The sequence below is a fragment of the Lepidochelys kempii genome, chromosome 2, assembly GCF_965140285.1.
Source record: "Lepidochelys kempii isolate rLepKem1 chromosome 2, rLepKem1.hap1, whole genome shotgun sequence".
Taxonomy (NCBI): Eukaryota; Metazoa; Chordata; order Testudines; family Cheloniidae; genus Lepidochelys; species Lepidochelys kempii.
In genome coordinates, this window is record NC_136381.1 from 18,404,957 (window position 1) to 18,417,974 (window position 13,018).

Here is a 13,018-nt window from a genome sequence, read left to right on the forward strand (position 1 = left end):
CAAAACAATGTAAAACTTTAGAGCCTACAAGTCCACTCAGTCCTACTTCTTGTTCAGCCAATTGCTAAGACAAACAAGTTTGGTTACAATTTGCAGGAAATACTGCTGACTGCTTCTTATTTACAATGTCACCTGAAAGCTAGAACAGGCATACGCCTGGCATTGTTGTAGCTGGCACATAAATACCTTGCAAAGCCAGATATGCTAAACATTCATATGCCCCTTCATGTGTCAGCCACCATTCCAGAGGACATGCTTTCATACTGATGCTTGTTTAAAAAAAAAAATTTTAATTGTGACAACTCCTTGGGGGAGAATTGTATGTCTCCTGTTCTGTTTTACCCACATTCTGCCATATATTTCATGTTTGTCATCTCACATGATGACCTAGCACATGTTTGTTTTAAGAACACTTTCACTGCAGATTTGACAAAATGCAAAGAAGGTACCAATGTGAGATTTCTAGAGATAGCAACAGCGCTCAACCCAATGTTTAAGAATCTGAAGTGCCTTCCAAAAATCTGAGGTGTCGAGAATGCTTTCAAATGTCAAAGGAGCAACACTGACTGAGATGATGAAAATGAACATGTCAGTCTGCTCTGCTTTCAGTTGTTATCTAGCAGAACCCATCATCAGCATGGACACATCTTTTGGAATGGTGGTTGAAGCATGAAGGGACATATGAATCTCTATCACATCTGGCATATAAATATCTTGCAATGCCAGCTACAACAATGTGGGCAGTATTATCTCCTGCAAATTGTAACCATACTTGTTTGAGCTATTAGCTGAATGAAATTATATATATGACAGAGTGGACTTGTAGGTTCTAAAGTTTCACGTGGTTTTATTTTTGAATGCAGTTATTTTTTGTACACTATTCTACATTTGTAAGTTCAACTTTCATGATAAAGAGATTGCACTACAGTACTTGTATTAGGTAAATTGAAAAATACCTTGTTTTTCACAGTGCAAGTATTTGTAATTAAATATGAAGTGAGCACTGTACACTTTATATTGACTTCAATTACAACACAGAATTGATTTGAAAATTTAGAAAACATCCAAAATATTTAAATAAATGGTATTCTATTATTGTTTAGAAGGGAGATTAATCATGATTAATTTTTTTTAAAATAGCTTGACAGCCCTAATTTAAATCTACTCCTACCTCCCTTTTCATCTAGTGAAAGCTGTACGTGGCCATTCACAGAAGTGCTAACCACTAGAAACTCACATCCTAGTTCTTGCTATTACTTCCCCCACAAGTAGAAGTGAGCTTGCTTCTCGAGTTTAGAGCCCTTTACATAGAAGCTCCTTGAAGTTCACAGTGGCTTGCTGGAGTGTTCTAAAGTAGTTGAGGCTCCTGAAGCTGTGGCCACCTGTCAAGCCTACTTACATAGATTCAAGTGGTAGTTTGAAGCGGTCCTTAAGACCTGTTCAAATTGCCTTTGTCTCCACAGCTGGAGGGTGGAGACATTTTTCTAGGAGCTTAAAATAAAGGAGGAGGTACCAAGCTGTGCTTCTCTTAAATGATTTCTTTATTAAACTGGATGCAGGCCTCTGAGATGAAGAGGCTTTTAATGTTCAGATAATGTTACTGGCTCTGAACCAGCCATAAAACAGAATCATCCCAATTCTGGGTTAAGCAAAACAAAAGTCCATCTCAAATTAACCTTATTACATGAAAGGTACCTTTCAATTAAATTGGCTTTAAACAAAAAAAAGACCCATTTCACTTGATAAGCAGAGCTTTCTGCACCTGTTTTCTAGTGACACCTGCAGGCTTCTTTTCCACAGATTTGATGACTCCAACCGTAACAGTCTGCTTCAAGTCCCGAGCTGCAAAGCAACCTGAAATGAAGTTAAATATTCTAGTTGCCTTTCAAACAAAGGAGAAGGTGCTACTGCTTATATTCATGCAGTCACCTTGTACTTCCTCCAGCCCCATCTGTCATCTTAGAATTAGACTTAAGCTCTTTGGGGCACAGACCATCTTTGTTCTGTGTTTGTACAACATTAACTCAATGGGGGTCTGGTCCATGACTGGACTCAAGTGTTACAATTCAAGCTGTTCAGACTGCTAAGCTACCCTTAGTGCAGTAACAGTCTGTTTATTTAAGTTGCTTAGCTGAAGTCTGCAGTTTACAGTCAGCTTCTTCCCTGCCCAATCCATCAAACTACACAAGATCATGATAAACAATGGAAATGGAAGCTCCTAGGGTTTAGCTAAGGTGACTCATCACATCTCATGTATGTGATTAGTAGCAAATAGGTAGAGCTGACTTGACTTCAAAACACTTGCCTAAAGGGGGATAGTCAAAAAACCTCTCCACACACAGAGGCTTCTTAGGTACAAGCCTGACAGTAGCAGAGTCTCCAGACTTCAGCACGGAGGGATTGTCCTCCAGCTTCTCCCCAGATTGACGGTCAATCTTCTCAAAGAGCTCAGCAAACTGGCAGGTGATATGAGCAGTGTGACAGTCTACCACTGGTGAGTAGCCAGCCTTGATAAAGCCAGCGTGATTCAAGATGATCACCTAGGACAAAAGGAGGAACTAAGGATCTGTACTTTAGGAGTTCCCCAACCCTCTTGTCATTTTAAATGACTAGACCAGTGGTTCCCAAACTTTAACCACCTGTGAACCCCTTTCACTAAAATGTCAAGTCTTGCAAACCCCCTCCTAAAACTGAATATTTCCAGGGATTTTCTCCTTTACCTGAGTATAAATTCTAAAAGCAGTGATCTTGGAAATATAAAATTTGTTTTATGACATGCTTATTACACATTATCATTTATCATTACAGTATTTATTACATGATGAAAATGGCAATGCTCTTCCAAGATCTCACTTTCGTAGCTTGTATCACTTTGAATAAGCCTGTTATAAGAGAAGGCTCCTATGTTTCATCAAGGAGTATCAGATGTGAAACAGCATGACGATATTTAAGAAGCCAACTCGAAGAGTTCCTCCTACCCAAGCATTCAGGTCTTGAGCAGTCTAGGCAAACAACGCACAAAGCTTAAACTTATAATAATTTAAAAATACTAGCTGCCTATTTAATTTTAAAACCAGCAAAAATATCCACCACCCTTTCCATTTCTTATAAGGAGTCTTGAAGTTTAAGTCTCCTCAGTGTGATAGATGTGCTTGCTTTGATCTGCTTAGCTCTTGGAAGTCCAGGGGCTCAATGCTGTTGGCCCCATGCTGTCCGGGGTCTGTAGGGACAACTCTGTCCGCCATTAGGGATGTTTTTCCTGAGAACCCCCGTAACATTTCACAAACCCCCAGGGGTTCCCAAACCCCAGTTTGGGAACCACTGGCATAGACATTTATGGAGAGCAGCACCTCCAAATTTGGGCAGCAGATACGGCTGGAAGCTGCCTAAGCGAACAGACCCCAGCATTGGTGAGGAGTTTCTGTAGCAATTACTGTATTCTGCAGAGTCCAGTCTGACCCCCACACCTATTCCAAACCTCCCAGTGGTGCTACCAGAGGTCACACCCCTCAGGAATTGTGGCCTCCCTGCTGCACAGACATGAAGGGCCAACACCCTATGAACCATGTAAGCCCCATAGAGGCAAGTCTCTGCACCTGAGCAGTGAAGTGGGCTCCTGCTGCTGGGGGGGTCACTCCTGGAGTTGCCAGCTACATGGCCCCGTCTCAGGTTCTTGACTGAGATGTTCTTTATGTTGAAGCCCACATTGTAACCAGGAAAAGCCACCTGCAGCAGCTCATGGTGCATTTCAATGGTTCTGACCTCTGCTGAGAGGTTTGCAGGGGCAAAGGAGATGTTCATGCCAGGCTTGAGGATGCCTGTCTCTATCTTCCCCACTGGTACAGTGCCAATTCCTGGGAGGAGACAGGGGAAGAGTAAGTCAGAGCTGACTGTGGAAAGCCCATAACCAGCACAGCAAGCAGACCAGTTAATTTGAGGTAAGGTGGGTGTCCTGGCCGGGATGGTGGAGGAGGGAGAGTCTCCTCAGAAGTGTTTCCTTCATGAAGTTGAGCCTTCACTAACCAAGGCCAGAAATAGCAAAGAGAGCAGTACCCAGGCTGCTTAACACTAACTGCTATACACACTTCCTGAGTCTCAGGCATTACAAGGAGCAAGTTCCTGAGAGACTCATCTACACAGAAAGTCATTAAGTTGGGGGTGATTTGGGCCCTTCCCACAGAGGAACAGTCAATCACCTCAGAAACCCCATGCACAACCCAGCTGTAGATCAGCATGTCCCAGGGTCCCATTCCTGCCTGGACTGGCCTCCGATCTTGTAGACGTCCTGCAGAGGCACCCTCAGCGGTTTGTTACTGGGCCTCACGGGAGGCAGGAGAGAATCCAGCGCTTCCAGAAGCGTCTGTCCCTTCCCGAAGCCTTCCTTCCGTTTGACCTTCCAGCCTTTGAACCACGGCATCTGCAGGGGGTAGAGGGAAGCCAGGGAGATGCTTGGCAGCCTTTGGATACAGGAAACGCAGCCTGGGGCTGGGACCCAAGGTCTGGCGTTAGCCCCCGTTGGAGGGCCATTCCCCTTGGACTCACGCTGAAGGGTGCCCATAGGCCTGTCCCTCCCAGCTATAGCTGCAGCATTCAGCGCTTCACCTTGCCACCCCCAGCTCCAGCTGCATGGCACCTTGGGCTCGGCCTCCTGGGCCAATCGCCTCCCCACCCACTGGGCATGGCCGAGGGCCCGGAGCCCTGCTGGAGCGGAGCAGCCCCTCCACGGAACTGAGCGCCACGTGGGTCTCTCCCACCAGCAGCTGCCCTCAGCTCCCGCTCCCCATCCCCGGGTCTCCCCCACCTGGGGCTGGGCAGGGTGACGGACACCGGCAGGCAGGGCACCGCGGCCGGGCTGTCGCCGATCCTGCGCAGGTAGAGGCTGGCGCCCCGCACCACCTCCTCGAAGCGCCGCTGGCTGGAGCGCGGCTCGGTCAGGTCCGTCTGGTTGGCGCAGAGCAGCAGCTGCTTGACGCCCAGGGTGCAGGCCAGCAGGGCGCGCTCGCGGGTCTGCCCCTGCCGGCACACGCCGGCCTCCAACTCCCCGGGCGCGGCCGACACCATCGGCACCGCGGCGTCCGCCTGGGGCAGAGACGGGCCGGGTGAGGGTGGGGGGCCGCTCCGTGCGCCCGGCGGGGCTGCAACCGCCCCCAGCCCCGTGTAACACTGGCCCCAGCTCAGCCCGGGGCAGGATCGGGGCCGCTCCCTGCGCTGCACCCCCCCACACACACACACACCCTGCAACACCGGCCCGGGGCAGGATCGGGGCCGCTCCCTGCGCTGCACACACCCCCCCCCCACACACACACACACCCTGCAACACCGGCCCGGGGCAGGATCGGGGCCGCAACCCCCAGCAACACCGGCTCGGGGCCGCAAATCACCCCCCCCGCCCTCGGGGCCGCAACCCCCAGCAACACCGGCCCGGGGCAGGATCGGGGCCGCTCCCCGTGCCCTCGGGGCCGCACCGCCACCCCGGGCGAGGAAGGGGCCCCGCTACCCGGAGGTGCCGGTCAGCATGTTCTTGATGAAGTCGCGGTGGCCCGGCGCGTCGATGATGGTGACGGAGAAGCGGGAGGTCGATGGTGATGCCCCGCTCCCGCTCCCGCGCCGCCCGCGGCCTGTCCAGCACCCAGGCGAACTTGAAGGAGCCTTTCCCCGCCTGCGGGGCGGAGCGGCGCTCAGGCTGGGGCCGCCCGGGGAAGGGCGACCCCGCCGTGGGGACGGAAGGGGGCGAGCGTACCTGGCTAGCCGCGGCCTCCAGCTTCTCCAGCAGCCGGGGCTCCAGCCCCCCGCACTGGTAGATGAGGTGGCCGGTGGCGGTGGATTTACCCGAGTCCACATGGCCGATGATCACGATGTTCATGTGGCTCCGGCTCCCCCATCCTGCCGGGGTGGCTAAAGGCGCTTCCGCCGCCGGCTCCGCCTTTATCGGGCACGCTGCTGGGCCAGGCCCGCACCTGCCGGGCCAGGCCGCTCCCCTCAGGGACTGGGCCGCATTTCAGACCCCTCTGAAGCCCTGTGTTGTGCTGGGCCCCTGCCCGGAGAGCAGCTTCCCCCCAGGGCGCAAGTCTCACGTCCCCGTGTTGGGCCAGCGCTCCAGAGTCACCATGTACACAGAAAGTTACTGAAAAGAGAAAACCAGCCCCAACCCTGCCAAGATGTCCCCAGGTCATCGCTGCCCCTGCCTTTGTTCCCAGAGAGAATAACTGGGTCTTCTTCTCACAGGCAACTTCACTGGGGACTTTTCCCAGTTCTCTCTCTCCCTATGAGGAGCCATTAATAAAACTAGGACTTTTCAGCCTGGAAAAGAGGCGACTAAGGGGGATATGATAGAGGTCTATAAAATCATGAGTGGTATAGAGAAGGTAAATAAGGAAGTGTTATTTACTCCTTCTCATAATACAAGAACAAGGGGCTGCCAAATGAAATTAATAGGTAGCAGGTTTAAAACAAACACAATAAAGTATTTTTTCACTCAGTGCACTGTCAACCTCTGAAACTCCTTGCCAGAGGGTGTTGTGAAGGCCAGTACTATAATGGGGTTCAAAAGGGAGCTAGATAGATTCATGGAAGATAGGTTCATCAATGGCTATTAGCCAGAATGGGCAGGGATGGTGTCCCTGGCCTCTGTTTCCCAGAAGCTGGGATTGGGTGACAGGGCATGGATCACTTGATAACCTGTCTGTTCATTCACTTTGAGGCATCTGCCATTGGCCACTGTCAGAGGACAGGATACTGGGCTTGATGGACCTTTGGTCTGACCTAGTATGGCCGTTCTTATTAGATGTCATCATTATAATTAACTAAAAGAAATTGAGTCTTCCAAAGCCCACCGGTCGTCAGTATAGGCAGCCAGTAATTGATTTTCAGTCAGAAGAGGCTAGAATTTCATGGAAAGACAGACTGCTCCTTGGGTATTTGCTAGAGTACTCTCTTCGCTGAACCATTTTAAGGCACTGCCTTGTGTTCTTTCTGGTGTTAAAGTGACATTATAATTTTGTCCCAACATTTACATTTTTTAAAAATCATGGAGCCCAGTTCCCAGGATATTTTTACCCTTTTAATAAAGATGGTGTGTCACTGGATCTCAAACAGTCCCTTGCAGTGTTTGCAACCAATCACAGATGCATTGTGCGAATGCATAGACCTAGACGATGAACACGGTGTCAGTGGGCCCTTGTGTGGGGATATGGGTCTGTCGGCATGGAACCGATTGCAGGATCAGGGCCTAAAGAACAACAGACTCCCCTATTCTCATATTCCAAGTTGGAGACAATGAAAGTTCAATATGAAATAAAGAGCATAGGTGTTGGGAAGTGGACTACATTGGAAAAAATTTTGTAATGTTAAAGCTCTAATTTGAGTAAGGGGTTTCTTAAAATGTCATTTTAACATGACAATGTCTTTCTTACACATTTTACGTGCAATCTACTGCTAATAATATTTATATAGATTACCAGCTCTTTGGGGCAAGGATCCTCTGTTTGTTCTGTGTTGTACAGCACCTAGCAAAAGGGGATCCTGGTCCATGATTAGGGCTCCTGTTTGCTTCCGTAACGCAAATGATATCAAAGTAATATAATGGAGTAAACTAAGGAAGCATCGAGTACAGTCCATTCACCTTAGTCTCTTTAATTTTCATAGTCAAGGTACTGATACTGCAAGCTGCTCATGCAGCAAGATGGTCCAGTGGTTAGGGCACTGTTCTAGAACTTGGAAGACAGGTTCAATTCCCTTTAGTGTGACAGTGAACAAGATTCTCAAAGCTATTTATGTCCTTAACTGGCATTGCAATCAATGAGAGTGAAGTACCTTTGCAGATCTAGGCTTTAGCTTCTCTGCCTCGGGTCCCATCTGTAAAATTGGAATAATAGTTCTTCCTTAATTCACAGAGGAGTTGTGAGGATAAGTCCATTAATGATTATGAGCTCAGATACTATGGTGAAAGGGGCCATAAAGGAATGATACACAGGCAGTTTGCAAGAGTGGGCTGAGTGTGGGAAAGTATTTACTATGAACGTTAGCCTCTGATGCTGTGATTGGATCGACATGGGCTGACACTGGCAACTACAGAGCCCCACTGAAGTCAGTGGAGATCTACAAGGTCTGCACCTATTGCAGGATCAGAGCCCATGTAAATTATCCTTATTATAGGCAGTAGGTAGTAACATTTATAGGTAAGGTTCCTTAACACTTTCCATTAGAAGACCCTGTTTTCAGTTGTGTATAGCTTTGTTAAACTTTAACTGTTTAGGCTGAAATTTTCCATACCAGATATCTGCCTCAGGTTGAACTGTTTTTGGAAAGTTTCAGCAAAAATGGTCAGAGCAGATTAGGGGAAAATATGTGGCCTTATTCATGTTAAAAAAAATTCCTGCATGATTTTTATAGCACCAGGTGTGTGCATGGCACTTTACAGACTTGTAAGAGGACAGTGCTGTATCTCAAAGAGTTTACAATCTAGGGATTACTTATAGGGGCTATTTTTGTTCATATACTGTTAATGCTTCTTAAAAATCTCTTTAAATGACTTGAAACCAACTCATAGTGAACATAGTGTTTCTAACCACACATTCCTGTCTCTGTGAGCCTGTTTCTCTCTCACAGGCTTGGTTACGTCCTCCTGTGTCTTGTCTTACATAAAGACCTGATTTTACTTATTAGAAATTTAATCATGTGTATACACTTACTCGTGGCATCAGGGTTTGCTGGATCAAGGCCTAACAGGTAAACTCTTCAGCACAGGGACTGTTCATTAGCATATGTGTGTGCTCTGCCTAACGCAATGGAGCCCCAATCCTGATCAAGGCCTCTGAGTGTTGTTGTAGTATTATTAAGAAACTGGCATCAGTATAAGATACTGGGGTATGACGTCGCTGTTCCTGGTTGGGGGTGGGATGGGGGGAAGTGCCATGAAGTTCTTAACTACCATAGATAGACAGGACCTTGGTTTTATTTTGAATGTGGAAAAGAATAGCTAATGTGTCCTGAAAACGCTGAACTTTAAACACAGCAGTAATCCCACTGAAGTCAATGGAAATACTCATATACCTAAAATTAAGCATGTGCATAAGTGTTTGCAGAATTGAGAAATATTTTGATGGAAGGTTGTTTCTTTGCTGTTCCCACAATGCTACGGTTTTGTGATCTTTTGTCTGCTACAATGAATTAACAAACTGGGGGGCCTGATTTTGCCACCCATACTCACAAGGAGTCATCTGTGGCTCCCATTTACATACAATATCAAGGTTGGAAGGGACCTCAGGAGGTCATCTAGTCCAACCCCCTACTCAACGCAGGACCAATCCCCAATTTTTGCCCCAGCTCCCTAAATGGCCCCCTCAAGGAGGGAACTCACAACCCTGGGTTTAGCAGGCCAATGCTCAAACCACTGAGTTATCCCTCCCCCCAGGGAGGGGGACTATGTTTCAGGGGGACTATTTAAGGAGCAAAGTGCTGCTCCAGGAGGAAGGGTGACATGATCGAATTCTCCTGGGTTTCTAGAGCTCTGCGTGATCCTGGGTGCCTCAGCCATTGTGCTGCGGCACACATGGGGAACCGAGCTGTATAGAGCTACTCTGACTTCTGCTGCCAGAAGAGAGAGGAAAAGCCGGAGGAGCGGTCAGTATTTCTTTAATAGAAAAGCTTTCAAGAGGGTATAATAAATGAGAAGAAAAATTAAAACTGCAGGTTGCAGTTGATAGTGTCTCATTGGTGACCGCCTGTGTGCAAGCACTAACCCCTGTATGTTGGTGTGTCTAGAGCGTAATCCTTCCTTTTCAATTGTGGTTTCGCTTGTAGCATTTATTCACACCAGCGCTGCATTCTGGCTCAGTGCTGTGGCAGTAACAATCAAGCACCAGACCAACACTTGACATTTATAGCATGAGCACTGTCAACAGCAAAACCAGCCCATTGAGTCTCTAACACAGCTCTGTAAAGCCAGCACTAAACCTCTGATTGCCTTCTGCTCTGATCCTGCAAACGCTTACACATGTGACAAATGTAATACAGGGGAGGAACTCCAGTGAGTTCAACAGAGCTGCTCATGTCTCTCATGCAGCAATTGATCCCGATTCAGTAAATACTTAAGCGCATGCTTCTGTTCAGGCATGAGCTTAAGTACCATTGATTTCAGGGGGATTTAAGCACGTTTAAAGTTGAGCACAAACTTTTAAGTGTTTTGTTTAATAGGGATGAACTTCATCACATGCTTAAGGGCTCTCCTAAAGTGGAGCCCATGTCCATAAAATTAGCTTTGCGCTTAAATGTCTGAAAGATTGGGTTTATTTCAACCCCATTCTGCTCACTGGGTATTCGCGGCTGCAGGCATGTCTGCATGTAGTCGGACAGGTAACGAGAGGAGTAGCCACTGGTTGCAATCCATGCCGGGCATGGCTGTTATTTCATGTCTACACGTGTGACTTTAGTGGTCCCATTCACTAGACCCACCTTCCAGGGATGCTTAGAGGCTGATTTTCAGAGCTGCTAAACACTCCTGCCCACCTCTCCTTTGCCTTATTTCTCCTCTCCCCCGAATGTGAAACAGGAGCGATGCCATTGAAGTTAGTGGGTTTAGTCCAGTGTAAGTGAGAAGAGAATCAGGCTCACTGGCTTCGGGTGGAGCTGGGGCTGCTCATCAGGTGTGAAAATCAGACCCCCAGTGGGCGTATTCAGTGGGTGAATGAAACCAACCAGACTCTAGCTGCAGCGTGGGTTATTCTTCTGTCTGAGAAACAAGGAAAGAAAATGTCTGGACTTTACGATCGCCCTTGTGAGCGTGCTTGGAGTATCCCTACGGGTGAAATAAATCCAGCACTAAACAAATGCTTTCTGTTGCCCTTCTCCTGTGAAGATCTGGGCGTGCTTTACAAATACTGAACTTCACAGCACCCTAGGGCCCCCATCCTGCAAGGTGCTCGGCGCCGGTCAACTCCCGGGGGGCGTGAGGGTGCTTCGTGCGGCCAGGAGTTGCCCAGCAGCTTGCAGGGTCAGATCCCTCGTGTCATGGGCCACCCCTGCGAGCAGTCCCCGCTTTTTGAGCTGGGGGGGGGGATCTCTGCTTCCCTGCTGCACGTGCACGGAGCCGCTCCCGGGCGCCCCTGCAGGGGTGGTAAAGAAGCCGCTGTTTCTGCCAGGCCAGGGCAGTTGCGCTTTTCAAAGGTAAACAGGGTTTCCTCTTCCTCCCCCGTGAGTCTCTTCCTTTTATAGTTATGTCTCATGCCGCCGCGGCCGCTTTGCAAACCTGGGGCGGTGACGCTGACGCGGGCCAACCCGGAAGCCTGCGACGGGCGCCGGCACCCGCGGTTCCCTTCGCCGGCGGCAGCAGCTGCCTCTTCCCGCGGCGGCCCCGCTCCCGGCCCCAGGTACCGTGACCTCATTGTATGCGGGGCGCTCGGCTCGATTCCGGTGCCTTGGTGGGTGGGGGGCTGCTCTGGGCGGGGAGGGATTATGGCTGGGGCTGGCATTTTGCAGGGATGGGACGGCGCTTCCTCTGCCGACACAAGGTGCCAGGAGCAAAGCCGGTCGCCCCGGCCCCGGCCCCGGCCCGCAGGTGTGCCTTCCTAGAGCCGCCTGCGTGTGCTCTCCGCCCCCGTTACCGAGACGCTCCCCACACCACGATGCACGTGCACGAAGGGCTTCACCTCCCGCAAGACACGGCGCCCGGAGGAGCCGAGCCGAGCACGATTGTTTGCTCCGGGGTGGATGCGGTGAAAGAAGCGGCGGCGGCGGCGAGCATGTCCCCCCCCTCCCGCCTCTGCAATGCCCAGATGCGCTGCCCATTGTGGGTGCGCCCGGGCGTGCGTGGGGGGCCGGGCGCGTCCCGGCTTGGGATCAAAACCAGCCCGAGACGCAAGGGCTATATTTCGGCCGAGGGCCAAGACTGGGGTTTCCTCCGTAGGGGGGTGAAGATGGCCTGGGGGGTGAGTGTGGGACTCGCCGAAGGGCTATGTCCAATGCTAGGTCGGTTGTGGTGGGCGAAATCACTGGTTTAATTAATCGGTGTCATTTGGGGCTGGAAAGCAACAGCTGCAGCCTTGAGGAACTGGGGCGTGGGGGTAGATCTTTGAACTCTCCTACTTCCTCATAGTGTTAGGCACCCGCCTGTCTTCAAGGGCGACTTCCTCTTTCAGCTTTAAAAAACGTTTATTTCTGGTTTGTGTGAGAGAGAAAGAGATGGGGGCGGTTCTGTTTTTAACAGTGGCATACAAACCTCTCTGCTAAGTACTCCACATACCATGATATTGGGAGGAGGGGGATACCTTGAAGGTTTTCCACCAGGAACCATCATTGCCTTAAGGAAATGTTGCTTAGCAGGAATGAGGGCTCCTGCTCCATCTCTCACTCCTAGTCCTAGAAATAAAAGGAAGTGTTCCTTTGATAGCTGGCTTCTGAGTTCCAGCCCCCAGGAGGGGGAGCGGGGACAACTGGCGATGAGGGAAAGGGGTCCTAGTCAACTGGCTTGAGTGCAAAGGATGCAGACCGGGGTCTATTGTGGTGCTTGTTTTAGTTCTCTGGGTTCACACTGGGTGTGGGGTCAGGGAAGGAAGCAAGAGGTTTCGCAAATGTCAGAGTGGTGGAAATTCCTCATAGGGAAAACCCAGGACACTTTTATCCATCGCTGTTAGGTTGATGTGGGAAGGTTTTCTTTTTATGGCACTGGCGTGAGGCCCCTCTCCTCTAAAAAGAGACAAACGAGCAGCCCCTGGGCTTGCCTGGTGATCTTTCTCTTACACTTGGCCCTTGAGTTCAAAATTTCTCGAACGGCTGGAAGAGTACAGAGGCTCCTGGGGTCAGGACTCTTGGGGATTCCTGGCTTTGCCTCTTATGTGCTGTACCTGGGCAAGTCACAGTGCTTCTGTTCTCCCGCCTGCAACATGGGCTCAGACCTACCCACCGCATTGGGGTGTTCATGCAGCTTTAGTAACCCAATAATCTTCTCACCCCTTTTTTTAGCAGAGGATTTCAAAGCACGTTAATTTAGCTAGGGTGGGGGACACCTGTTGAAATGTCCACG

The 13,018-nt window shown here is 49.7% G+C and overlaps 2 protein-coding genes across 2 annotated transcripts in view; one reads left to right on the top strand and one right to left on the bottom strand.

Annotated features, from left to right (window-relative positions):
• Positions 1-1,533: 1,533 nt before the first annotated feature.
• On the bottom strand, positions 1,534-10,996 carry LOC140906356 (elongation factor 1-alpha-like). Its single transcript, XM_073330135.2, is given in 8 exon segments — positions 1,534-1,854; positions 2,306-2,540; positions 3,597-3,629; positions 3,631-3,854; positions 4,267-4,419; positions 4,803-5,084; positions 5,502-5,572; positions 5,574-10,996. Coding segments are annotated over 8 exon segments (1,407 nt in total). The 5' UTR covers positions 5,864-10,996; the 3' UTR covers positions 1,534-1,735.
• A 267-nt stretch (positions 10,997-11,263) lies between these two features.
• The window catches only part of CYRIB (CYFIP related Rac1 interactor B), a 153,333-nt gene continuing 151,578 nt past the window's right edge, over positions 11,264-13,018 (top strand). Inside the window, exon 1 of the mRNA XM_073330125.2 lies at positions 11,264-11,366. The gene's annotated coding sequence lies outside the window, so the exon portion shown is untranslated. The remainder of the gene's footprint in view (positions 11,367-13,018) is intronic.